Source organism: Lampris incognitus, chromosome 3 (genome assembly GCF_029633865.1).
Source record: "Lampris incognitus isolate fLamInc1 chromosome 3, fLamInc1.hap2, whole genome shotgun sequence".
Taxonomy (NCBI): Eukaryota; Metazoa; Chordata; class Actinopteri; order Lampriformes; family Lampridae; genus Lampris; species Lampris incognitus.
Window position 1 is genome coordinate 74,284,410 of NC_079213.1, and position 25,541 is coordinate 74,309,950.

Consider the following 25,541-nt stretch of genomic DNA (forward strand, 5'->3'; position numbering starts at 1 on the left):
AACCCACCGCTGATCCTTTCCTCACATTTCTCACTTCAGCTGCCGACTACGGCAGGGAGGCAGATGCTGATCAAACACTAGATGATAGACCGGTGAAGTTTTATACACGTTTAACCTTGAGTTAATAAGTATTTAATTCCAATGTAAACCTATTCTGGCGATAATCACGGCTAATCATAGCAATTCTGCAGCCTCCTCCCTCTAACACCACTGCATTTCTCTTCCCCAAGGTATCCGAGGGCTCGGAGGTTCACTCTCAGCCGCGAAACTTCTCCCTCACCTGCCAGATCCAGGATGAGACCCTTCCTCACGGCAATGAGCACCTCCTCAACTGGGCGCAGAAGAAGTACAGAGCAGTCACCTCTTTCTCTGAGCTCAAGATGACTCAAGACATCTACATCAAAGTGGGAGAAGGTGTGTACCACGGAGAATTCCTTAACATAGCTCTGGGCCCCAAGGCACACCTCCTCATTCACCTTCAGCTCCTTTAACTTTTTCTTGTAGGCTCCGCATTCAGTCTCTGGCTACAAACGTACACACACACACTGCTCAAAGAAATATGTCTCATGTCTTAACAGACAATTTTTTTAACCTGATAACTAAACCCTAATTAGATGTGTACCTGCTAATTGATTCTCAGTGCTGAGGAATTACTGGGCCTCAGAGCAGTAAAACAGTCCCGGTTCATTGACTATGTACTCCACTGGCGAAGCTGAGACTCGTCACTTGTAGTACTTGTTTCCTTTTCTTGTCAATCTTTTGTCTTTAAGAATGTGGCTAAGATGAAAATGACTGGGAAATTAGTTGAAGTGCTCCTCTGACAGCTAGCATGAGTCTGAGGCTTCCTTCAGGCTTGAAGCCATCCACACTCTAGTTTCAGTGTGTGTGTGTGTGTGTGTGTGTGTGTGTGTGTGTGTGTGTGTGTGTGTGTGTGCGTGTGTGTGTGTGCGTGTGCACAAGTTTGAAAGACAGTGGAATGTAAGGATTTAAAGACTAAAGTTTGACAGTGTGTAGAATCATAAATTTACACAACATTTGTTTAAGATTGTGAGAACAGTGAATTTATAATGCCAGAAAACACAGTCATCAACGTTAATCTTAGGAGAGCTTCTACATTGCCAGATAAGTCTCTCACATTATCTTAGGTGTTTTCGTGTAGCAAATGCGAGCTATCCTTGGTTACTGCAAGTGGAAATAATATGTCAGCGGTGAGCTGAACCAGACAACAGAGTGAGCCTCTGCAAGCTTCTCCTATAGGGAGAGGTAAGAAGGGAGGCTGTTTGAAGTGAAGGAAGGAAAAAACATGTGGCTTTCTCTGGAGGAGGTTATGATTGATCCTCACACGTGTATGAGCCCAGAACTTAGAATGCTTCACTCCCCACTGCTCCTTTATAAAGTGAGCGGACAACACGTCCAACTTCATAATACGTCAGTAGCCAGAAGGGACACATTGTTCTTAATGAGCATCTTTCACTCCAAGGAAATACAACAAAGCGGTTGTCAGGAGAGGAATAATGGCTCCACTACTTCCAGGGATGTGTGCCCCACACTCTTAGTTGCTACGGAGAACAGAGTGATTGCTTAGCTTTTAAGCATTTGGCCAATATCATTCGGGCCGTTGGTTTGGCATGGGCCCAGTGTGCCATGTTTACCTCGAGGAAAGAAGCTGTAGGTTTTCAATTCCTCTCTTCAATAGCATTTCATGGGGACGGGCAGATTTTCACAGTATTTTCTTACCACGCTCTCACCCAGATTCTCTGCTCAGGTCTTTGTAAGTGCCATAAGAGTTCCGGAGAGGAAGGTGCCAACCCTTTAGTTTATATTCTCCAAACTACTCTGTCCAAGGCACCGTTTGCCAAATAAGGAAGCATATGTCTTTGTTTTCTTTGAGACTGGAGAAGGGCCTTAACTTTTCATGTTCTGTCTGCTGGTAGTTTACGGATATCTGAGTAAATGCATATGGCAATGGTAAAAGGGTTGTGATCATCAGGGGAGAAAAAAAAGATACTTTCGGAATTGATTGAGTGTCCTTTTGACTTTTATTTTTCAAACTGTTCTGACAAAACTTTGGGCATGGTTTTCCCATGTGAAATTAATAGAGATATACCCGTGCACCTGTGAAGGGTGCCTGTGAGATCTTGGAAACCATCTTGGGTGGAGCCTGGTTAGTATTTCACTGGAAGCCAGCTTGGGAATAACATGTACTTTAAAAGCAGCATAGTTAGTAACTTAGGACATAGGCAGACCAGCCCCTACCTGAGAGACTTGTTTTGAGTTACAAACTCAGGAAACGTTCACCTTTGCCCAGGTTGTTTTTCAGCAAAAGCACTTAATCTAGGGACACCACTCTGCAGCTGACCCTACACTCCCCAAGGGGCAAACAAAAACAGAAATCTCTGCTTTGGCGCTCAATAGAGCTCGACAACATATCTGTATTAAATCATATTCTGCTGCTAGAAATCCCAGTAACACGAATCTCCCTTTTTAGATCCAGTGTTTTCTGACACCTGCAAGATTGATAACAAGTTTCTGTCCCTGAATTACCTGGGTGGCTATGTGGAGATGCAGCCCTCTAAAGGATGTGTACTGTCTGGACCAGACCAAGACAGAGAGGTCCATATCATTGAGCTGCAAGCTCCAAACTCCAGCAGGTGAGTAGCCAAATGGAACATTGCAAAAGAAACCATGTTTTCACAGTTTATGTTTGAGGTCAAGATGCTTTTATCGGTGTCTTTTGAGTTGAATTCGGATCAACATCGAGGGGGATAATAGTGATCTAATGGTGTTTTTCCTGAGAAACTTACCTCAGACTTGAGTCTGTATCTCCATACAGGCAGATAATCTCCTCACTCCCCCAATGGAACGATTATTCTGTACACGCAATAGGTTCCACAAATCAGGGAATGTGGAAGCCATGATGTATCTCACCATGGTGCTATGTGGTCTGTAGTGCACATGTCCTGCTTTTTTCTGGGAATGCATCCAGGGTTTTAATCATTTGGCCAGACACTGAAGACATGCTAATACTAAGAAGACCTAGCCATCCAAAGTTTCTCTCTCTCTCTCTCTGTGTCTCTCTCTCTTCCTCACTATCTCTACATAGTGCCTTCCAGGTGGACGTGGTAGTGGAACTACGGCCCTTTGAGGACCATGTCCTGCTGCATCGTGATGTTGTCTTGTTGCTCAAGTGTGCCAAGTCTGTCAACTGGGTCATGAAGGACCACAGTGTGATAGGCAATCTGAATGTAGTGGTAAGTTCTAGCACTTTGACATAGACAACCTTTTCAATCAGAGGTGCCTTTTTTTCAGCAAACCTGTCTGCCAAAATTTAATACTGTAACATGAGATACTGGATCACTTTGATTGACAAGTAATGTCACAACACATGACAGTACAGACAGGGCAGAAGAGAAACAATGACGCCACTTTGTGCGACTGACTGATACATTTGTCACAATAGGAGGAGTGTTGAATTGGCACCTTGTCCCTAGTGCCAGAGAGGGCAACCTATGGATAGCGGGTTAGGAGAGGGGAAAGATTAACTGTGAAATTTCACTCGGACAACTCCAGAGGAGCGTGGTAGTGTCAGACTTTTTTTTTATGGGCCTAGTTTATTACAATATTTTTATCATCCACACAGCCAACCTCATATTCCACCAGTCATGATGTAAATTATAAGCATTACTTGCCTCAGGCATGATCTTTCTAACACTTTGCAAGACGTGATTACTTAAGAGCTTAGTGTAGGGCAACATAAACATTGCTTTAACACTGTACTCCATCACTGTGATCACAATGCAGTGGTGTACACACATACAGCATTTATAAAATCTGCTCAAGTGTAATTTAAGACCCACGGATCTCCTCAAACCAACAAAAAAAATGATGCCTATACTTGGGCAAATAGCTCAGTTTCACAACATGTAGAAATGAGCCCTTTCTTCAATGATCATAAGGTTGAAATGTTAAGCTCTGTCTTTCTGTAGTGTAGAGGAATATGTGCGTAAATCTGACAAGGACCATCTGTCAACATCAAACATTACTCCACCATGGGCGTCTGGGTAGCGTAACGGTCTATTCTGTTGCCTACCAACACGGGGATCGCTGGATCGAGTCCCCATGTTACCTCCGGCTTGGTCAGGCGTCCCTACAGACACAACTGGCCGTGTCTGCATAGCCGGATGTGGGTATGTGTCCTGGTCGCTGCACTAGCGCCTCCTCTGATTGGTTTGGGTGCCTGTTCGGGGGTGGGAGGGGGGAACTAGGGGGAATAGCGTGATCCTCCCATGTGCTACATCCCCCTGGCGAAACTCCTCACTGTCAGGTGAAAGGAAGCGGCTGGCGACTCCAGATGTATTGGAGGAGGCATGTGGTAGTCTGCAGCCCTCCCCGGCTCAGTAGAGGGGGTGGAGCAGAGACCGGGATGGCTCGGAAGAGTGGGGTAATTGGCCAAGTGCAATCGGGGAGAAAAAGGGGGAGGGATTACTCCACCATCTTACCCATGCTTTAAGTCTCGTAATGTTTGTCACATGTTGTTGTCCAAGTCCTTCATGTCCATCCAGTGTTGTCGTGGGCACTCAGTGCTGCTCCATGAGCCCTTGATGCTGACCTCTGTGGAGGTGAGCTGGGAGGTTTGGATTTCCACACACTGTGTAATGCAGATATTCCTGCAGGGTAGTTGCTAGCCGTGACACTGCACTTATGCCAGGCATGGTCTGTCTGTGCAGCTGCCAAGTCACAGCTCTGAATCAGCCAGGCTCCATGAGTGTACACCAGGACAGGGCACATGAAGAATACACAATGGCACAAACAAATGTTCAGTCAACGTGAGCTCTGTGTTCAAGTTTGAGAGTTCCAGGTCAAATTAATTACACTGAGCAGCTCGAGCTCAACTCGTGATTATATTATATATAATGAAATTTAAATCTTAAACTTTATTTTCTTTTGTCCCGTCCTCATTGTTGAGGCTTGCTCGGCGTACTGTTGAATGTGTCCTGAGTGACATATTACGTTACAGCGTATCCAGTGGATAACCATGACCTGGATGAATGAGAACATTCACAGACATGTTACAGCGTATGTTACGTGTCCAGGTGGCTGGATGGTGGAAGTGAAGCAAATGTGTGGGGTTTTTTTCTGTAAGTGTGAATATCAGTGGGGGAAAAAACGGTGTTAGTGTTAAGCAGAATGTCAGCTATGTGCTGTATGTGATATGATAGCCTCATAAAGTGGCAGCCCTGCTACTGCGGGAGAGACAATTGGTCATAGTGTTGCGAGACAAACATGCTGGATATCTGCAAGATGACTGTGAGAAAGGATTAGTCTTTCCTCATGTGGCAGCGCGAGAATGACCAACGAATTCCTTAATAAAGATAGGATACAGTGGTGGTGCAGGGGGCGTCTAGGTAGCATAGCGGTCACGGAGATCGCCGGTTCGAATCCCCATGTTACCTCAGGCTTGGTTGTGTGTCCCTACAGACACAATTGGCTGTGTCTGTGGGTGGGGGAAGCCGGATGTGGGTATGTGTCCTGGTTGCTGCACTACCGCCTCTTCTGGTCGGTCGGGGCGCCTGTTTGGGGGGGAGGGGGAACTGGGGGGGAATAGCGTGATCCTCCCACGTGCTACCTCCCCCTAGCGAAACTCCTCACTGTCAGGTGAAAAGAAGCAGCTGGCGACTCCACACCTGTATCGGAGGAGGCATGTGGTAGTCTGCAGCCCTCCCTGCATCAGCAGAGGGGGTGGAGCAGTGACCGGGACGTCTCGGAAGAGTGGGGTAATTGCATGGGTACAGTTGGGGAGAAAAAGGGTGGGGGGGTGCAGACATAGAGGACAGTGATGGTGGTGTTGGGGGGCTGAAGTTGGCAGTGTTATTGTAGAACACCACACCCCAATTTCTCATAAGTCCACCCAGAGAGCTGAGTTGGCTAACGCTGGCCTGTTGCCTCTCTTCTCACCTCGTATTTTATTGGTCCAATCCGCTGGACCCCACATGTGTCGCCTATGTCACATGGGTCTTGGCGTTTTTGACGCCTTTATATGACAGAAGCAATTTGTAGGGGGTTGATTGTAATATGTGTTTTTCCCCGGGCATAAGAAAAAGCATAGAGTTTTCTCCCTCAGTGCAATGTGTTTTGTTTTTTGGTCAATTTGTCATGAGAGCGCTCGTTTCTACCATCCTAGGCCCATACCAACGTGTTTCTGTTTAAGGAATGTGATAAAAAGGTTTACTGCCTCTTGGAATAAGATCAGGGCTGCACTTCATATTTCAGATCTGTCATAAGGCATTACCCCAAAACATTTGTTTCTTTTCTCTGGAGAAGAAAGCAGTTAGCTGTTGTTTTTGGATCTGGACATAACAGCTTTAGAAGCTGATAATGGTGTGTTTGGGTTTTTTTTACAATGTAAGACAACATACAATAAAGCAAAACAAATGAAACTTAGTAGTCACAGCTATTACACGCTAATGCCATCAAACTCTAAAAATCAGTTTCTTTGTAATAAAATGTATTTGAATACCAGCTAGAATATAATAGACTTTCCATACAAACTGTACCATTAAAACGCTACATTCTCCTCTGCCGACCAAGTTCTACCCCATGAGTACAGAAGATATTTCGTTCTTTCAGAGCAACTGGGTTTTGAATTGTGATCTTTTTTTCTTCTTCTTATAGACCCCTGATACTGTAAGTCTGAGTGCAAACACAGAGAGGATGATGCAAGTGTCAAAAACCCCAAAGCAGCATCTGCCCTCAGGGTCGCAGGCTTTGATCAAGTGGGCGGAGGAGCATGGCTTTGGCCCGGTTACCTCATACACCAGTACTCCTGTGGCTAACCACTTCAGCCTCCGACTTCGAGAGCAAGGTAAGCTGAACTAGTGTGTTCAACACCCGCTGCATGTTCTGCCCAGTCTCAAATGTACTGGAGCGCAGAGGCTGCATGTATAGTTTCCCTTTCAAGAAATTGTAGCGCATAATGAATAAACACGATTTTATTGCACCCAACGCAAAAATAAATAATAATTGACATTAAAGACTAATGACTAAAAATTCAGATTTTCACCATACTTGTAAAGAGAGTGGCGTGAAATTGTGAAGTAGTTTACGGTGTTAGCCCTGTGCAATTTCAATGCCTGTAAAATTGCCATGCCTCACGGCCTGTGTGACTTCCAGATGTGGCGGATTCCCTGGAGGGCATGTTTCCCCCAGAGCTCTCCATCCTACGTGACGCCAGTCCACTCCCAGGTGCAGGAGCCACTCCGCCACGCTCCAGTCTCCCCTTCCTCTTCCCAGCCCCCATGCCCCAGGGCCTGCCATACCTGCCTCTGCCCCCCTCCCTCGATGACCGGCCCTGGGAGGGCGGGGAGCCTGAGGAGCAGCAGGGGATCCTTAGCGTTGGCCCCAACGTGCAGTGTGAGGACACAAGGATGATCGTCAGCATTGAAAAAGAGAGCCTTCAGGTGAGTGGATAAGGGAAAAACCTTTCTATTCAGTATCTGAAGATTCATTTCAGTCATCCAGGTAGTAAATTATCCAGGACAGGTTTAAATCTATTCACTGGACGTTAGTTTTCAGCCCGGTTGAGTGCAGAACGTCTTCAAACTGAATATCCAGTGAGCAGATTTAAACCTCTTCCGCTTACCAGCATTGCTAAATATATATAAATATATAGTATACAGTGCATCCGGAAAGTATTCACACCCCTTCACTTTCCCCACATTTTGTTATGTTACAGCCTTATTCCAAAATGGATTAAATTCGTTTTTTTTCTCATCAATCTATACACAATACCCCATAATGACAAAGTGAAAAAGGTTTTGTAGAAATTTTTGCAAATTTATTAAAAATAAAAAACTGAAATATTGCATGTACATAAGTATTCACACCCTTTACTCTGTAGTTGGTTGAGGCACCCTTGGCAGCGATTACAGCCTCAAGTCTTCTTGGGTATGAAGCTACAAGCTTGGCACACCTACACTACCGTTCAAAAGTTTAGGATCACCCAAACAATTTCGTGTTTTCCATGAAAAGTCACACTTATTCACCACCATATGTTGTGAAATGAATAGAAAATAGAGTCAAGACATTGACAAGGTTAGAAATAATGATTTGTATTTGAAATAAGATTTTTTTTACATCAAACTTTGCTTTCGTCAAAGAATCCTCCATTTGCAGCAATTACAGCATTGCAGACCTTTGGCATTCTAGCTGTTAATTTGTTGAGGTAATCTGGAGAAATTGCACCCCACGCTTCCAGAAGCAGCTCCCACAAGTTGGATTGGTTGGATGGGCACTTCTTTGAGCAGATTGAGTTTCTGGAGCATCACATTTGTGGGGTCAATTAAACGCTCAAAATGGCCAGAAAAAGAGAACTTTCATCTGAAACTCGACAGTCTATTCTTGTTCTTAGAAATGAAGGCTATTCCATGCGAGAAATTGCTAAGAAATTGAAGATTTCCTACACCGGTGTGTACTACTCCCTTCAGAGGACAGCACAAACAGGCTCTAACAGGTACTATTTAATGAAGATGCCAGTTGGGGACCTGTGAGGCGTCTGTTTCTCAAACTAGAGACTCTAATGTACTTATCTTCTTGCTCAGTTGTGCAACGCGGCCTCCCACTTCTTTTTCTACTCTGGTTAGAGCCTGTTTGTGCTGTCCTCTGAAGGGAGTAGTACACACCGGTGTAGGAAATCTTCAATTTCTTAGCAATTTCTCGCATGGAATAGCCTTCATTTCTAAGAACAAGAATAGACTGTCGAGTTTCAGATGAAAGTTCTCTTTTTCTGGCCATTTTGAGCGTTTAATTGACCCCACAAATGTGATGCTCCAGAAACTCAATCTGCTCAAAGAAGTGCCCATCCAACCAATCCAACTTGTGGGAGCTGCTCCTGGAAGCGTGGGGTGCAATTTCTCCAGATTACCTCAACAAATTAACAGCTAGAATGCCAAAGGTCTGCAATGCTGTAATTGCTGCAAATGGAGGATTCTTTGACGAAAGCAAAGTTTGATGTAAAAAAAATCTTATTTCAAATACAAATCATTATTTCTAACCTTGTCAATGTCTTGACTCTATTTTCTATTCATTTCACAACATATGGTGGTGAATAAGTGTGACTTTTCATGGAAAACACAAAATTGTTTGGGTGATCCCAAACTTTTGAACGGTAGTGTATATTTGGGGTATTTCTCCCATTCTTCTCTGCAGATCCTCTCGAGCTCTGTAAGGTTAGATGGGGAGTGTCGCTGCACAACTATTTTCATGTCTTTCCAGAGATGTTTAATGGGGTTCAAGTCTGGGCTCTGGCTGGGCCACTCAAGGACATTCACAGACTTGTCCCGAAGCCACTCCTTCGTTGTCTTGGCTGTGTGCGTAGGGTCGTTGTTGTGTTGAAAGGTAAACCTTCGCCCCAGTCTGAGGTCCTGAGCACTCTGGAGCAGGTTTTCATCAAGGATCTCTCTGTACTTTGCTCCATTAATCTTTCCCTCGATCCTGACTAGTCTCCCAGTTCCTGCCACTGAAAAACATCCCCACAGCATGATGCTGCCACCACCATGCTTCACTGTAGGGATGGTATTAGCAAGGTGATGAGAGGTGCCTGGTTTCCTCCAGTCTTTGGCATTCAGGCCAAAGACTTCAATCTTGGTTTGATCAGACCAGAGAATCTTGTTTCTCATGGTCTGAGAGTCCTTTAGGTATTTTCTGGCAAACTCCAAGCGGGCTGTCATGTGCCTTTTACTGAGCAGAGGCTTCCGTCTGGCCACTCTACCATCAAGGCCTGATTGGTGGAGTGCTGCAGAGATGGTTGTCCTTCTAGAAGGTTCTCCCATCTCCACAGAGGAACGCTGGAGCTCTGTCAGAGTGACCATCGGGTTCTTGGTCACCTCCCTGACCAAGGCCCCCCTTCCCCCGATTGCTCAGTTTGGCTAGGCGGCCAGCTCTAGGAAGAGTCCTGGTGGATCCAAACTTCTTCTATTTACGAATGATGGAGACCACTGTGCTCTTCGGGACCTTCAAAGCTGTAGAAATTTTTTTTTTACCCTTCCCCAGATCTGTGCCTCGATACAATCCTGTCTCGGAGGTCCACAGATGATTCCTTTGACTTCATGGCTTGGTTTCTGCTCTGACATGCACTGTCAACAGTGGGACCTTATATAGACAGGTGTGTGCCTTTCCAAATCATGTCCAATCAGTTGAATTTACTACAGTTGGACTCCAATCAAGATGTAGAAACATCTCAAGGATGATCAATGGAAACAGGATGAACCTGAGCTCAATTTTGAGTGTCAAAGCAAAGGGTGTGAATACTCATGTACATGCAATATTTCAGTTTTTATTTTTAATAAATTTGCAAAAATTTCTACAAAACCTTTTTCACTTTGACATTATGGGGTATTGTGTGTAGAATGATGAGGGAAAAAAAAGAATTTAATCCATTTTGGAATAAGGCTGTAACATAACAAAATGTGGGGAAAGTAAAGGGGTGTGAATACTTTCCGGATGCACTGTATATATATATATATATGTGTGTGTGTGTGTGTGTGTGTGTGTGTGTGTGTGTGTGTGTGTGTGTGTGTGTGTGTGTGTATGGCTGAAAGGATAGACATGAGATAAGCAGCTTTTTAGAGATAAATATGTAATGTTGAAATATATATGTAACTAAAAATATATGATAAGGAACAGGGTGGTAAAGGGCATATTCAGGGTCAGACTGGGAACAAAAATACGACCCTGGCAATTTTCGTCTGGACCGCCAAGAAATAGCCTAGAGGAAAAGTTGACACCCCATTTGACAATGGGCAACCCAACGCTCAATGCATTTATGCTACAATCTGTAACTTAAATAAAACAAATATGACATAATTATATGTCATGAGTGTAATCTATGACAAAATGCAATGCTGTCATCATGAAATGAAATAGCCAAACTCCATTTTCACACTAGACAAAAGCTTTCTTTCCTTAATGTAGGCCTAGCCTAATGATGATTTGGAAATGTGTCTAAAATTGGACATTGATTAACAACACTCTATTTATAGTCAATCATCCGACGTTGTGTTCTCAGCTGATCTGATGCAATGCACACAGCAGGCTTAACAGTCAGGATTTCATGCTACTGACACTATTTAAACGGGTTGAGTCACTGCTGTTGTCAGGCTGGGACAAGCAGCATGCCTGCACCTTATTGGAGCACACCCAGAGTGACTAATCAGCTGAGCCTTAATAACACTCTCACCTTGACATCATATGAAACACAGCCTAGCACAGCAGCTTTAAGCGGCAAATAGAGTAGAATAGAATGGTGGCGACAGAGGAAGATGCAGAGGACAGGAAGAAATGGAAATGGATGATCCGCTGTGGCGACCCCTAACGGGAGCAGCTGAAGGTAGTAGTAGTAGTAGTAGTAGTAGTAGTAGTAGTAGTAGTAGTAGTAGTAGTAGAATAACAAGTCTTACCTTAGGCGGTGAGAAGATGTTTCATCAGTGCGCTCTTCTCTGTCATCCTGTCGATTATTCCATCAGCCTTGTTTTCTTTTTTCTTTCTTCTCCTCTCTGACATTCCCTGCTCCACCTTTTTGCTTTTTGGCACCTTTATCCATTTCAGGCTAGCTTTATTTTCCAACTTATAGTTTCCACTCTCTCTTGATTTGATTATTTCCTGCTTGACCTCTGACATTACATGGATGGATGCAGCCACTTGAAGGGGTGGGGGGAGGACAAGGGTAGCACTTCCTGTACCTGACTTACAGTATAGGTAGCCTATTGGGACTGTGCAACCCCCAATCTGGTGGGCTGTTTCAACATGAAGTGGGCCGGCAGGGCGATTTCCCCCCCCCATTGCTGGCCTTGCAGTACACTGGTGGGCCGGCCCATCTGGCATTAGTTGCCAGATTGCCAGTCTGAGCCCGAGCCTGGTCGTGTTACATTTCAGTTCTGACTTTATGCCCATAAAATAATATTAATTCCATAAATAGATATGAAGTCTTCCTAGAGTATGTCCCTGCATTTTAATTGCCAACCTCCTTCTGAAGCACTGGCTGATGTAGAAATGGGTATGAAGTGGTTCCCAACACTGGGCGCCTGAACACAAGGAAAGCAAAGTCAGCCCACATCACAGTACGGAAACTGCAATAGGCTCTAATTAGAAGTCAGGATTGGAGCTAGACCACCTTGTGGTTTTTGTTTACTCCTGGGAACTTGGAGTTGAGCAAAACAATGTTGAAAAGGGTCTTTTCAGAATTTTGAAAATCAGTGAATGAAGAAAGTTTTTTTTTCGTCTGCATCTAATTTGCCTTGGTTTTATTTGACTCTTGTCTCCAGGCCAATGGGATTACTAATGCCAACCTCACCCTCGAAGATCCAGAATGCAAAGCGTCAGTCAATGCCACCCACTACACCCTGGAAACCCCTCTAGCTGGCTGTCAGACCACTGTGTATCCCATGCCGGGAGGTTCAGTGGTCCTCTACATCAATTCAGTAAGTACAATATCAGCAATTACGTCTTGATTTATTAAGTATCAGTCAACATCTGACAGCAATAATGCAGTATATTACTTAATCCAAGACCATTTACACAGCAGAGTTTCTAATAGAAATAAAAAAACTAAAATCCCCCCCCCCTACCCAGCTGAAACCATGGAGACCTTCAGCAGGAGGAGGTGACTTGGTGTTTTGTTTTTTTTTGCTATGTTTTTCTTTTTCATTTTGATTTAATGAGGCAAGAGCACAACTTCCGTGACACTAACATTAGCTGACCTGCCACCGGCGCCCTTCATCGAAATACATTTTTACAAGACAGGGCACAAAAACACCATCTTATATGTCCTTGGTTATGCAAGGACATGAAAATAAAAATCATTAATTTGTGTTGACCAGACTTGGGTTATCTCTGCTTCCAAGATGAACACAAAGACAGCCTTGGACATGTGCCCAGGGTTTTTAATCTTTACTGGACCGAAAATGTGTTGTTCCGTATTTCCCCCACAAAAGATTTCAAAAGGTCTGGGAGGAAGTCATTCATCTTTACTTGTTTGAGCAAACACGTAGCCTGCGTTCATGTTAATGAAGAGAACTTGAGCTGTCGGATGTGAATACTGAATCTTGCAAAACTGAATCTTGAAAAAGTTTTGCAAGATTATTTTTATTTTCTATGTCCTTGCACAACAAAGGACATAGAAGATGGGTGTTTTTTGACCCGTCTTGTAAAAATGTATTTCGATGAAGGGCGCCAGTGGCAGGTCAGCTAATGTTAGTATCATGGAAGTTGTGCTCTTGTCTCATTAAATCAAAATGAAAAAAAAAAAAAAACAAAAACATAGCAAAAAAAAAAAATTAAACAAAAAACTGCCAACTCATCTCCTCCTGCTGAAGTCCCCAAGGAATCAGCAGAAGTTTCCCTGTTACTGCTCCACAGAAACAGGAGTACATTTCAATTGTTTTTTGTTTTGTTTTTTCTGAAAAAAAATCCCCGAACATCCCCACATTTTATTTCAAACTCTTCCAATGCAGAATGTTTTGGCAACCTTTTCACAGGTTCAACTCAGTGCAATTTGCTGTGTGAACACTCTGGATTAAGCAACACCATTTGAAAGAAAAGAAAACATGTGGAACTGGCTTTTGTGGCATGAAGTCTATTCATTTATTAACGCAGTTCTTTTGCTCTTTATCATTAACTCCCTGTGGATTACAGATCAAGATAAGTCATTCTGAGGCTAAGGATGGGAGTGGTGGGCCAGTGGATTATGAGGATTTGGAGTCAGGAGATGTGGTTTTCCCGAGGGACACAGAGGAGTTAGAGAGGACTTTCTCGGAGCCCACAGAACACCAGTCCTCCATATTGGTGAGGCATCTGATTCACTTTTGTTTCTTGATCTGACAGAGCAATATTTCATGGCAGGGCTTGGCCAGATGGTTGAAACTCCATTTCCCAGAGTCCCTCGGAGCTAGTTAAGACTCATCTGGCCTACTCTCACTGTCCATCTGTGGTGTCTGTTTCTTTAGCTTATCTTAACCTAACACTCTTTAGTTTTGAAGTTCACCATTTCTTTTCTTCCTTTTCTCCTTCTCTATGCTAACTTATTTCCCTCCTTCTTGTCCATTTCCTGCCTCCCTCTCGTTGCTCCCGTCCACGTCCTTTTAGGCCTCTTGATCCATCTTGCTGTGATGGATCACTGACATGCAGTCATTTCGGGGTGAGGGTGCTCAATGGTGGAATGTCATGTCAGATCCCTGCTGATGTTTGCATTGGCTTCATCTTTTTTCTCTCCCAGTTCAACTGCACATATCGAAAGAACCAGGAAATCCTTGAAACAGTTCTCAGGATTGCACCAGGACCAGCCAAGGAACCAGTCAACAACGTGACGTTCAGCATGGAGCTGTACAACACAAACCTTTTCCAGCACCCTGGGCCACAGGCTTTCCATGCTGTTTCAAAAAATAAGCAAGTCTTTGTTGAGGTAAGCTGTGCACTCTGATGCATTAAGGCCATCCGGAATATTAGGAAGTGCAATTCCCCATACTGTATATTTAGCAGATAACAAAACCTGTTGTCCAACTTCACTGTTTGCAGTTTGGCCTCTGTCTTTTAGAACATAAACGCTGTCTTAACAGCAGAGAAAACTTTGCTGTGTGTACTCTCAGTCTGCGATTTCGGCTCCCACATGCCTTGATCTCTTAGTGTGGCATCCTCAAGGCCAGTTTGTATTTGGTCTAGTTTGGGCCAAAAAGCCAACTCTTACTCCCACCAGTAAAATCCATTGTCGCGCTTCCGTGTGTGTTGGTGATTCATCTGGTTCAGAATACCTCTTGTGAAACCGTAATTATGGGGCCCACGTAAAGAAAGGAAGGCGAAAGCTCATACTAAGAGGTCCTTTGAAGTGAAGATTTATGATGATATCAGAGGGAGATGCTTCACTGACACTGTGGACACAGAGCCAGCGGGTTAACAAAGACCTCTCTGTGCACGAGGCCTTTAGCCTAACCCTCCCTTCCACCTCTAGACCTCTCACACAGGGCTGCAAGCTGCCCCGAGGTCAGGCTCCAAAGGTGTGTGTGAGAACGGCATTATGCAACTGTGCTTTGTTGCTCATATTCTGGCACTTATCTACTTCATGTCCTCGGCTGTTGCTAACTGTGTCTGATTTACTGTTGTTAGTCCATCCTGAACACTGACATTTCAGTTGTGTCATACGGGCGTAATTGAAATTATACTATAATAGGAAAGACTTGTATCAGGAAAAGGTTGCGCTAAATATTGTTGTCTACCATTTTTGTGTCTGCCGTTTTTTTTTTCCCGACACAAATTAGGCAGCCGGGTGACCTGCCTACAAGTTTTGTGCATGAACAGCTGCAGACAAAAGGCACCGCAAAGTGTAGACATGAAGGAAAAAAACTCTTTGTTTTCTTGACCACACAAAAACAATGTGTTTAAAGCACTGATCATTTCAACCTGGAAGTGGTCCACTGTGTACAGTACTGATATTTTTAGTGAATTGTAGTATTGTGAAAGATATGTTGTTTTTTCTTGCCCTTCTAAACACAATTTAGTGACAGTACAAACTATTGTACATTACAGCTACTTTGTAGAGTGAAATATCTTGGGGAAAAAAATACTTGATCGCCCTCGATAAGATTATAATACTCCGGGGGGCATCTGGGTAGTGTGGTGGTCTATTCCATTACCTACCAACACCGGGATTGCTGGTTCGAATCCCCGTGTTACCTCCGGCTTGGTTGGGTGTCCCTACAGACACAATTGGCCGTGTCTGTGGGTGGGGAGCCGGATGTGGGTATGTGTCCTGGTCGCTGCACTAGTGCCTCCTCTGGTCGGTTGGGGCGCCTGTTCAGGGGGGAGGGGGAACTGGGGGGAATAGCGTGATCCTCCCATGCACTACATCCCCCTGGTGAAACTCCTCACTGTCAGGTAAAAAGAAGCGGCTGGCGACTCCACTTGTATGGGAGGAGGCATGTGGTAGTCTGCAGCCCTCCCCGGATCGGCAGAGGGGGTGGAGCAGTGACCAGGACGGCTCGGAAGAGTGGGGTAATTGGCCAACTGCAATTTGGGAGAAAAAGGGGGGGGGATCCACAAAAAAAGAGATGATAATAGTCCTTTCCTTTCCACCTTTATTACAAAAAAATTATTCTGCTCATTAAAAACAGCATTTGTATTGCTTGCACAGAGTAGCTTGTCGTAGAAAACAATACGCTTCTGCTTTCTGCCTCAGGTCCTGGCCACCAAAGCAGATCCAGAGATGGGATTCATGATCCAGTCGTGCTTCATCTCTCCCAACTCCAACCCCAGCGTGGTCTCCGACTACACCCTCATCGAGAACATCTGCCCCACTGACGACTCTATCAAGTACTACCCTCTGAGGGAGCTCCCCATCCCCAACACCAAGACGGACAGGAAGAGGTTCAGCTTCATCTTCAACTCAAAGTTCAACCTGTCACTACTCTTTCTGCACTGCGAAATGTCCCTGTGCTCCAAGAGATACCAGAGCAACCAAAGGCTACCAGTGGTATGCTGTTAACATTTTTTCCCTTAAATTAACTTTTATATGTTCCCGGGTGCGCATAATGACTTAATAAGCATCAAATTTTAAAAGCATTGTTTTCCACTTCACAATTTACCTCAGTCACTGGACTTTTGCAACCTCATGTACTTTTTTTTTTTGCTCTTTTGATATCCTTTGGTACCTGAGGTATTTAAAAAGAAATCTTGTCAAAGCGGTGATGGGGGCCTTGTAGCAATGACTCAGAGTGGTGAAGCTAATGTTTACATTCGATTATGATCGGGGTCAGGCTGAGGTTTGACCTCAACCATGAATTTAGAGTATTTACGATTTCCTCACAGTCATACATGTGGCTGGTGATGAAAGGAGTCACTTAACTAATGTATGGTTGCTGTTGGATCTGTGCTTCATAATGAAAAGGAAAGAGCGTTCAGTGACGCTCCGTATATGATATTATATATACATCTTTTTCTCACGCTGAAATATTTCGCCGTTTCAAATGTGCTCCTCATTAAGTATGCAGCACTGGGTTTTCAGACTCATCAGCTGAAAAGATTTTACTCAATAGTCCCACTCATTTGTCAGAGGTCTTCAAATCCGAAGATATTTTGAAATTTCTTATTTCTGTTATGTTAACACAGTGCATACAGCCCAGTGACAGCTGTGATTCAGTCAGTGTCGACACAATCCTCGCTATGATGATGAACACCAAGACGTTCACCAAGACACTGGTCGTAGTGCCTGATGGGGAAGAAACAAGGAGATCACCAGGTCAGTAAAACGCAAAAGGTAAAAAAAATTATCATCATCATCATCTGACCATCCAACCATCCCTGAACAAAGGAGGGGGGCCAAGAGTACATCTGTCACCATCTTACAATGCTTTGATTGCAACTATTCCCGATCCTCTGTGAATAGTACACATGCCCATCATAACTCTAGTTAATGGTCACGGCAATTTGCATATGAAACCCGATCGCTGGTTTGTTACGCATCTGTGCCGGTTTTGGTCGTTACGCAACTGTGCTTTTTATAAGGGTTGGGATACCTGCAGTCAGCTGAGACTGGCAAAGTCACTTAGATGAGCGATGGAACATTTCTCCCACTAAACCCTGTGTCCAGATGAACTGATTCAACTTTCTGGGGTAAAAAAAAAAAAATGCACTTTTTAAATTTTCAAGGCATGATGTTAAAATTCTAAGTTCAAATGTCTTTTGGCTTGCAGGTATTGTGCACAATCTAAACCCATAACAAAACTCTGATCCATATTTTGTTGTTGTCAAAGCTACACGTTGTGGACTGAGCTGTGCTTTCTGTTTTTGAGCGTATGTAAGGATTGATAAGAAAACTGATAAAGCAAGATGAAGTTAAGATGGGGGACTGATGACGGCATGAGGAGCCAGGGAGGACTGAGTCTAGCACTTTGAGATTAGAGTAAACCACTCCAGCCACAAAACATTACACATCAAATCTCCACATCTGGTTGTCATTAGCTAAGGTGTGTGTGTGTGTGTGTGTGTGTGTGTGTGTGTGTGTGTGTGTGTGTGTGTGTGTGTGTGTGTGTGCGTGCGTGCGTGCGTGCGTGCGTGCGTGCGTGCGTGCGTGTGCGCGTGTGTGCTTTTGCATGTGAAAGATTGGCGTAAAAGAGAGTTTGCTAAAACTGAGGCCTGGTTTTGCTTCACTGGACCAGTCTGTAGTGAAGAAAGGATGGAAAAAGAGAAATCCAGCATGGAGCCACAGTTGTTTTCACTTAGACCTTGACTATGGCCTCTCCTTCCCACTAGAGAGGGGCAAGAGGTATGTGTGTGTGCTCTGAAGGGGAGAGGTCTGCTGGCTTCAGGAGTGCTGCCAGAGCCTAAAGGCCCCTCATCGCTAGATTAGTCACTCACTCTATCATACAGCGTCCCGGGCTCTGAGAGCAGGGACCGGGTGTGAGCAGAGTGAGGAGGGAGGGTGGAGCGCTTGGGGGAGGCCTGGTGGTTCCCACCAGCACATTCGACTAATTATAACCTAAACTGAGATTGGGTGATATCATAAGTGCCTGGTGTCTCCTTAACTGTTAGGGTTTTTCAAATCAGCTTCCCCTCGGAGCAATTACATCAATAAGGGGGGCTGTGGTCGGTTTTAGTCAACTTTCTTGACTCACCAAAGTTGAATATTAATGCCACCTCATTTTAATCGCTGCGGGCTGCCATGGTTTGAGTAAACCATGCCAAATGGATGTTGGTGGTTTTATTACATTATGATTTGGCACTGTGAACAACTCACCACTGTCAGCTTTCAGTGAAAAAACCAAGAATTAGATGCGGTCATTGAGAGAAACATCCTTTATGATGTTAATAAAAAGCGACTGAACTACCTTAGCCCCTTTAGATATTGGTAAAGCGAGACTTAAGCGAGTCCTGAGTGTGCCAAAGCTGCAGTAAGCTCAGCAAGCCCAACCTGGTAACGGACAGGGGTAAGCATCGCCCCTGTCACCATGCCAGTGCACCGGTTTTATTTTCCATGGTGCAGATTAAGTAAACACAGATATGCTGTAAATGCAATGAAAGACCACAATTTCAAAGGCCATGTTTTCGAACACAAAGCCATCTCTTATGCTGAGATGGCAAAGAAAACAAGCAGCCTTTTAAGGGCCACAGCTCTGCACTGGACGGCATCCCAAAGAGCTGAGCTTGATCTACAAATCAAAGAAGGCCACTTGTTGCCTACTCGGTGCATGGAAAAATATAAGCGCCTCAAAGTCTTTCCATCAAAAGTGGATTTATTGCCTCACAACATCAATAAATCCACCCAATCTTCAACAAATCCTGTAACTTTAAGGAAAACTCAGATTGCCTTTACCCCGCGTGGAGTAAGTGAGGAATCTTTTTGAAGAGCAGCAAAAACCCTTGGTGTTGAAAACAATTTAAATGACGCCTGTTGTGCTTCGGTTTGGTTGCATGACAATCAACCTTATCTAATGTTTCCAAAACATGTTCATGACATTAGAGTAATAGAACAATGACAGAATAATAATAAGTGTTAGAAAGACAGAACTGCAGTGTATACAAGTGCTGTGAAGATAGAAGATGAATATGCTTACCCTTCATATTGCTTCATCTTACTAAGCAGATGAGTTTGTCATCCATGCAATTTTTAAATGATAACTTGAACAGCTCTACATCATATAAAACGTACTAATTAGTCTAAACTAAACTCTAACTCACACCGGACAGGCAGATTTATCTGAAAACTTGTTTTGCCATTTGAAATAACTAATTTGATTGGTTCATTCTAGTGCAAATGGGTTAAGTTCAAAATTACTCAAACTAAAACCTACTGAAATGTGTCTGAACGAGGGCTGTCGTGATATCAGGTTTTCACTACACGATTATCGTGGCCAGAAGAATTCATGATAACGATATTATCGCGATATCTAGAAAATTTGAAAAAAAAAGCCGTCAGTCAAATTCATCTTTAACTTTGTTTATTTTGCATTCTGTCTCTTTTTTGGCTAATGAATTACATTCAAAATATGAGTGAGGAAGGTGGAGCAAGAGTATGTGATCATAACTGTACAAAAGTGTACAAAAATCAGAATCAGAAACACTGGCATTTCATTTCATGTACTTGCGCACATGAAATGAAACAGAACATAATTTCCCCCAGCCCACAGCAGTGCAACACAAAGACAAAAAACACATATTTAAAAACTACAAGAACACATATATCCAAACTAACACATACTATATCTAAACTAAAAAAAAAAAAAAAATCACTGTCCAGGAGTATGAACACCAGTCAGGATGACAGTCAGAACTGCCAGTCTGCATGGGCTAGCAGTTAGCTTAGCCTGCCCCTCTTCCGTGTTCTTTCAGACCGCCCTCGGTGTTCCTCTTTGAGCGCAGCCCCGGTCAGGGCCATGGTCCTTGGGCCCACAAGATGCAGCAGACCAAGCTCCCTCAGCCGATCCAACGCTAGCTCTCCCAGGCAGACACCTTCGACACACCTCGCAGCACTCCACATGACGACACTAAAAACACAGTCAAGGCTAGGCGAGGCCACCACCAGACCGCCCTCAGTGTTATCGGAACTGTCGGTCTGCATGGGCTAGCAGTTAGCGTAGCTTGTCCCACTTCCGCGTCCTGTCAGACCGCCCTGGGTGTTTCCTCTTTGGGCACAGCTCCAGGCAGGGCCATGGTTCCTGAGCCCACAGGACGCAGCAGACCAAGCTCTCCCAGCCGATCGATTACAAAAAGAACGATTACACTCAATAGCTACTGAAAAGGAAACCAGATGAACTGATAAACAAAATATCCACAAGGCCTAACATCTGCCATCAATCAATACAATGTCAACTGAAACAAAATCACTCGTGGGGAGTGACACAAAGAGTTTGTGTGTGGGACCACAGGTTGACAACTAACTACTCTGATATACTGTGATTTAATGTCCACTGACCATGTCCTTACATCATTTTTTCCTCTTTCCATTTTTCGTGACATGATTTTAGCAGCAACAAACTGTAGTAACAGTGCAACAGTAGCAGCAACACACTGTAGTAGCTAGCTAGCTAGCTAGTTACTGTGTCATGGCGTCACGTCAGATGTGTGTGTGTGGGGGGGGGGGGTGCAAAGCGAGAATGGAAAGAAATGGAAATGATTTAAGAGGCGCTGGATTATTTATATGATATTATATGTGTATGATTAACATGATATCAGTATTTCATTTTTTAAATATCACGGTTATCGTCAATACCAATATATCGCGACACTCCAAGTCTGACCTGAGGGTTTAGAGAAATTTTGGGTGAGAGAGTGGGTAAATTGTTGGGGCTATGAAAAACCCAAAATGGACAATGGGTTTTTTGCTGGGAGCCCCTAAGAAATGTGGGGGCATGGTAACTACATGTCTGTCTTTCCAGGTTATGTTAAATATTGCACAGGTTATTAGCAAGTCAGGCATCAGTAGTGTATTAAACGAGTAATTTCAAATTTAAAGTAACTTTTGTGTTCTGATAATTGCTCTGTTTCATTTAACACTGCAGAATATACACTACCGTTCAAAAGTTTGGGATCACATTGAAATGTCCATATTTTTGAAGGAAAAGCACAGTACTGTTCAATGAAGATAACTTTAAACTAGTCTTAACTTTAAAGAAATACACTCTATACATTGCTAATGTGGTAAATGACTATTCTAGCTGCAAATGTCTGGTTTTTGGTGCAATATCTACATAGGTGTATAGAGGCCCATTTCAAGCAACTATCACTCCAGTGTATTAATGATACAATGTGTTTGCTCATTGGCTCAGAAGGCTAATTGATGATTAGAAAACCCTTGTGCAATCATGTTCACACATCCGAAAACAGTTTAGCTCGTTACAGAAGCTACAAAACTAACCTTCCTTTGAGCAGATTGAGTTTCTGGAGCATCACATTTGTGGGGTCAATTAAATGCTCAAAATGGCCAGAAAAAGAGAACTTTCATCTGAAACTCGACAGTCTATTCTTGATCTTAGAAATGAAGGCTATTCCATGCGAGAAATTGCTAAGAAATTGAAGATTTCCTACACCGGTGTGTACTACTCCCTTCAGAGGACAGCACAAACAGGCTCTAACCAGAGTAGAAAAAGAAGTGGGAGGCCGCGTTGCACAACTGAGCAAGAAGATAAGTACATTAGAGTCTCTAGTTTGAGAAACAGACGCCTCACAGGTCCCCAACTGGCATCTTCATTAAATAGTACCCGCAAAACACCAGTGTCAACATCTACAGTGAAGAGGCGGCTGCGGGATTCTGGGCTTCAGGGCAGAGTGGCAAAGAAAAAGCCATATCTGAGACTGACCAATAAAAGAAAAAGATTAAGATGGGCAAAAGAACACAGACATTGGACAGAGGAAGACTGGAAAAAAGTGTTGTGGAAGGATGAATCCAAGTTTGAGGTGTTTGGATCACAAAGAAGAACGTTTGTGAGACGCAGAACAAATGAAAAGATGCTGGAAGAATGCCTGACGCCATCTGTTAAGCATGGTGGAGGTAATGTGATGGTCTGGGGTTGCTTTGGTGCTGGTAAGGTGGGAGATTTGTACAGGGTAAAAGGGATTCTGAATAAGGAAGGCTATCACTCCATTTTGCAACGCCATGCCATACCCAGTGGACAGCGCTTGATTGGAGCCAATTTCATCCTACAACAGGACAATGACCCTAAACACACCTCCAAATTGTGCAAGAACTATTTAGAGCAGAAGCAGGCAGCTGGTATTCTATCGGTAATGGAGTGGCCAGCGCAGTCACCAGATCTGAACCCCATTGAGCTGTTGTGGGAGCAGCTTGACCGTATGGTACGCAAGAAGTGCCCATCCAACCAATCCAACTTGTGGGAGCTGCTTCTGGAAGCGTGGGGTGCAATTTCTCCAGATTACCTCAACAAATTAACAGCTAGAATGCCAAAGGTCTGCAATGCTGTAATTGCTGCAAATGGAGGATTCTTTGACGAAAGCAAAGTTTGATGTAAAAAAAATCTTATTTCAAATACAAATCATTATTTCTAACCTTGTCAATGTCTTGACTCTATTTTCTATTCATTTCACAACATATGGTGGTGAATAAGTGTGACTTTTCATGGAAAACACAAAATTGTTTGGGTGATCCCAAACTTTTGAACGGTAGTGTATATCCTCCAGCATGAAAGTATGTTCCACGTCTGGAAGTACAATTGGTATATTTCACTCCTTATTTTTAGATACCTATGCATTTAAAAAAGAAATATCTTGTGCAATGAGCGTTGAATGGTATCTTGAGCGCCATAGTCTGGGACCTTTCCGTGAGTTATGAAACTTTCTCACAGCGGAGAAGACCGCGTAAACTAGCAATTTGAATTTAATAACACATCCATATTGACACGGCAGCTGTGTTTTGCTGGCCCCGACTGTTCCCCCCTCTCTCCAAAGTGGTGGATGCGGGCGGGGTTGAAAGCATCAAGGGCCAGACTCCGCATTCCCGACATAACAATTCAGCGAGACAGATAACACTTTAGGGGTTTGATAGAGGAAGGGGGGGGGGGTGCAACCATAGCCCCTTCTGCAATCAAACACTCTTTTGATAAGTCACCATGCACCATGCAGAATGAAAATTCAAAGGTGATCTTCCCAAGAATAGCATCCATTGTTCCGAGTTCTTGGACATGTACCAGGCTTGCTCTTGAGTTCGCCCTTACACAAGCGCCTTTGTATTGTTTGTTAGGGTGTAATTAGAACAAATTTCACTTTTGAAAGTCACCCAGATTGCATGAATAAGTGGACAAGCATTGTTGGAGTCAGTCAGTTCATCCTAGGGGACACCATCAGCCTTTCCAGGAAAAGTGCTCTTTCAGCTTTTTCCTGGTTCAGGTTTCTGTATCACATTCCAGAGAGAATTGCTTATCAACACAATGCAATATCAGCAGTCTCCTTATCTTCCCGGTCTGTGCCTGTCAGGCTTTACTCAGCAGATCTGCTGCGTGTCTTTAAACCTGTGAAAGTTCATCATGTAACCCAAGTATCATTCTATAATGAACGTATAACAAATTAATTTTTTTTGTACTTTGCAGTTGCACCTACTCGCTCAACACCAAGAAGTCCACATAATTCCCCCAGTGAAAGTAAGTGACAGCATCCATATTGTTCCATTACTAAACCTTATGTTATTATTTGTTTTGAGGATTTTCTAGTTGTTAGGCCCAACCTGTGAAAATATCAATTTGTTTTGTTTGGTTTTTTTTAAATTGCAGCCATAATGTATGTCCTGGACACTCCTACAGTGGTGGGAATTGCATTTGCAGCATTCATGATTGGGGCCCTGCTGACAGGAGCCTTGTGGTTCATCTACTCGCACACAGGTAGGTTTCAACATGCCCGACTCCTTTACCTGTTGCTCTGCTGCCCTCACCAACCTCTCTGCGTCAATGAAAAGATAATCCCCGAAAGAATGTCCGAGTGTCCCGTTGCCAGAAATGAGCCGTTAAGATTGCCAAACATCCCGCTGCTGACAGAGGTCTGTTAACAATAACGTATTGACTCCTCTACTGTAAATATATCCTGTTGGTCCGCAACAGCAGCTCTTGTCTTTCCTGCCTTTGAATGGTTTTAGAGTTTGTGGCATGGTCAGTCGGTATTCTCAGCACAATGGACGGGTTGGAATTCCCCGTTACGTTATGTGGGCGCTTGCAGGAAAAGACACACAATCTGTCTATTAGATGCCAAGATCTTCCCCACCGTCCCCGGTCTGCTGACCTCGGCCGATCCCTGGGAGGAAGTGCTCTCGCTGCAGCTCTCTGGGTCCGGCACAGCACAGAGCTGTCCTGTTCTGCGCCTGTTTGACCAGTGATCGACCATGCCGTTGACCTCCTAACCCCACCGGTGATGTATTCTCTGTAGACATCTTTCATAAACAGGGTCAGGAAGTCGAGCCGAGGAGTTTCAGATGGTTATAACAATGCGGCAAAGTGTTTTAAGTTAACACTCGCAGTTTGGAAGGCGATCAAAGTCGGTTGATGTTGGGTGACAATTCGTTCTGTATGTTGTCCTGCTTTACTGTCGTGCAGCTGTGAATGGACAGAAGACAAGCCGCGCACTTCAACACAAATGCTTGCTGATGGGGGAACACTAGTTTTACACAAACTTGTGATAATGCACCGCAGTTCCAAAGACAGTATGTTTCATTTATCCATATCAGCCTACTTTGTCTGCTTTTGACGAGTTTTTATTCCGCAAGCTGGAGTGATCAGTTGTCAGATGTGAGTTCTCTTATCTTCACGATAATATTTGTATTGGCACCTCCTCAGAAGGCCACTTTATTTGAGTTTTATAAGTTTCCTAGAGGGACCGACAGAGAAATACAAGCCTTTAGACTGGCTGGTTTCCAGAAGATTTTGGAGGTCAAAAGTTGAAAATCTAAAGAGAAAACAGGTGTAAAGATAGTAAATATGGAAAGAATACAAGGGGCCCGGCCCTCTCAGAAGTTGTGACAAAAAAGCCCGAGGCAACGGTTTCTGTTGATAATGTTAAAGCTTTCT

General features: G+C 43.9%; 1 protein-coding gene across 1 annotated transcript in view; it reads left to right on the plus strand.

Annotated features, from left to right (window-relative positions):
* Window positions 1-25,541, plus strand: part of tgfbr3 (transforming growth factor, beta receptor III) — a 71,863-nt gene that overhangs the window by 39,119 nt on the left and 7,203 nt on the right. Inside the window, exons 7-18 of the mRNA XM_056276805.1 lie at window positions 231-414; window positions 2,489-2,651; window positions 3,104-3,251; window positions 6,673-6,862; window positions 7,171-7,457; window positions 12,318-12,473; window positions 13,687-13,836; window positions 14,267-14,452; window positions 16,220-16,513; window positions 17,149-17,278; window positions 24,078-24,128; window positions 24,258-24,365. Coding sequence (XP_056132780.1) covers window positions 231-414; window positions 2,489-2,651; window positions 3,104-3,251; window positions 6,673-6,862; window positions 7,171-7,457; window positions 12,318-12,473; window positions 13,687-13,836; window positions 14,267-14,452; window positions 16,220-16,513; window positions 17,149-17,278; window positions 24,078-24,128; window positions 24,258-24,365 — 2,047 coding nt within the window. The remainder of the gene's footprint in view (window positions 1-230; window positions 415-2,488; window positions 2,652-3,103; window positions 3,252-6,672; window positions 6,863-7,170; window positions 7,458-12,317; window positions 12,474-13,686; window positions 13,837-14,266; window positions 14,453-16,219; window positions 16,514-17,148; window positions 17,279-24,077; window positions 24,129-24,257; window positions 24,366-25,541) is intronic.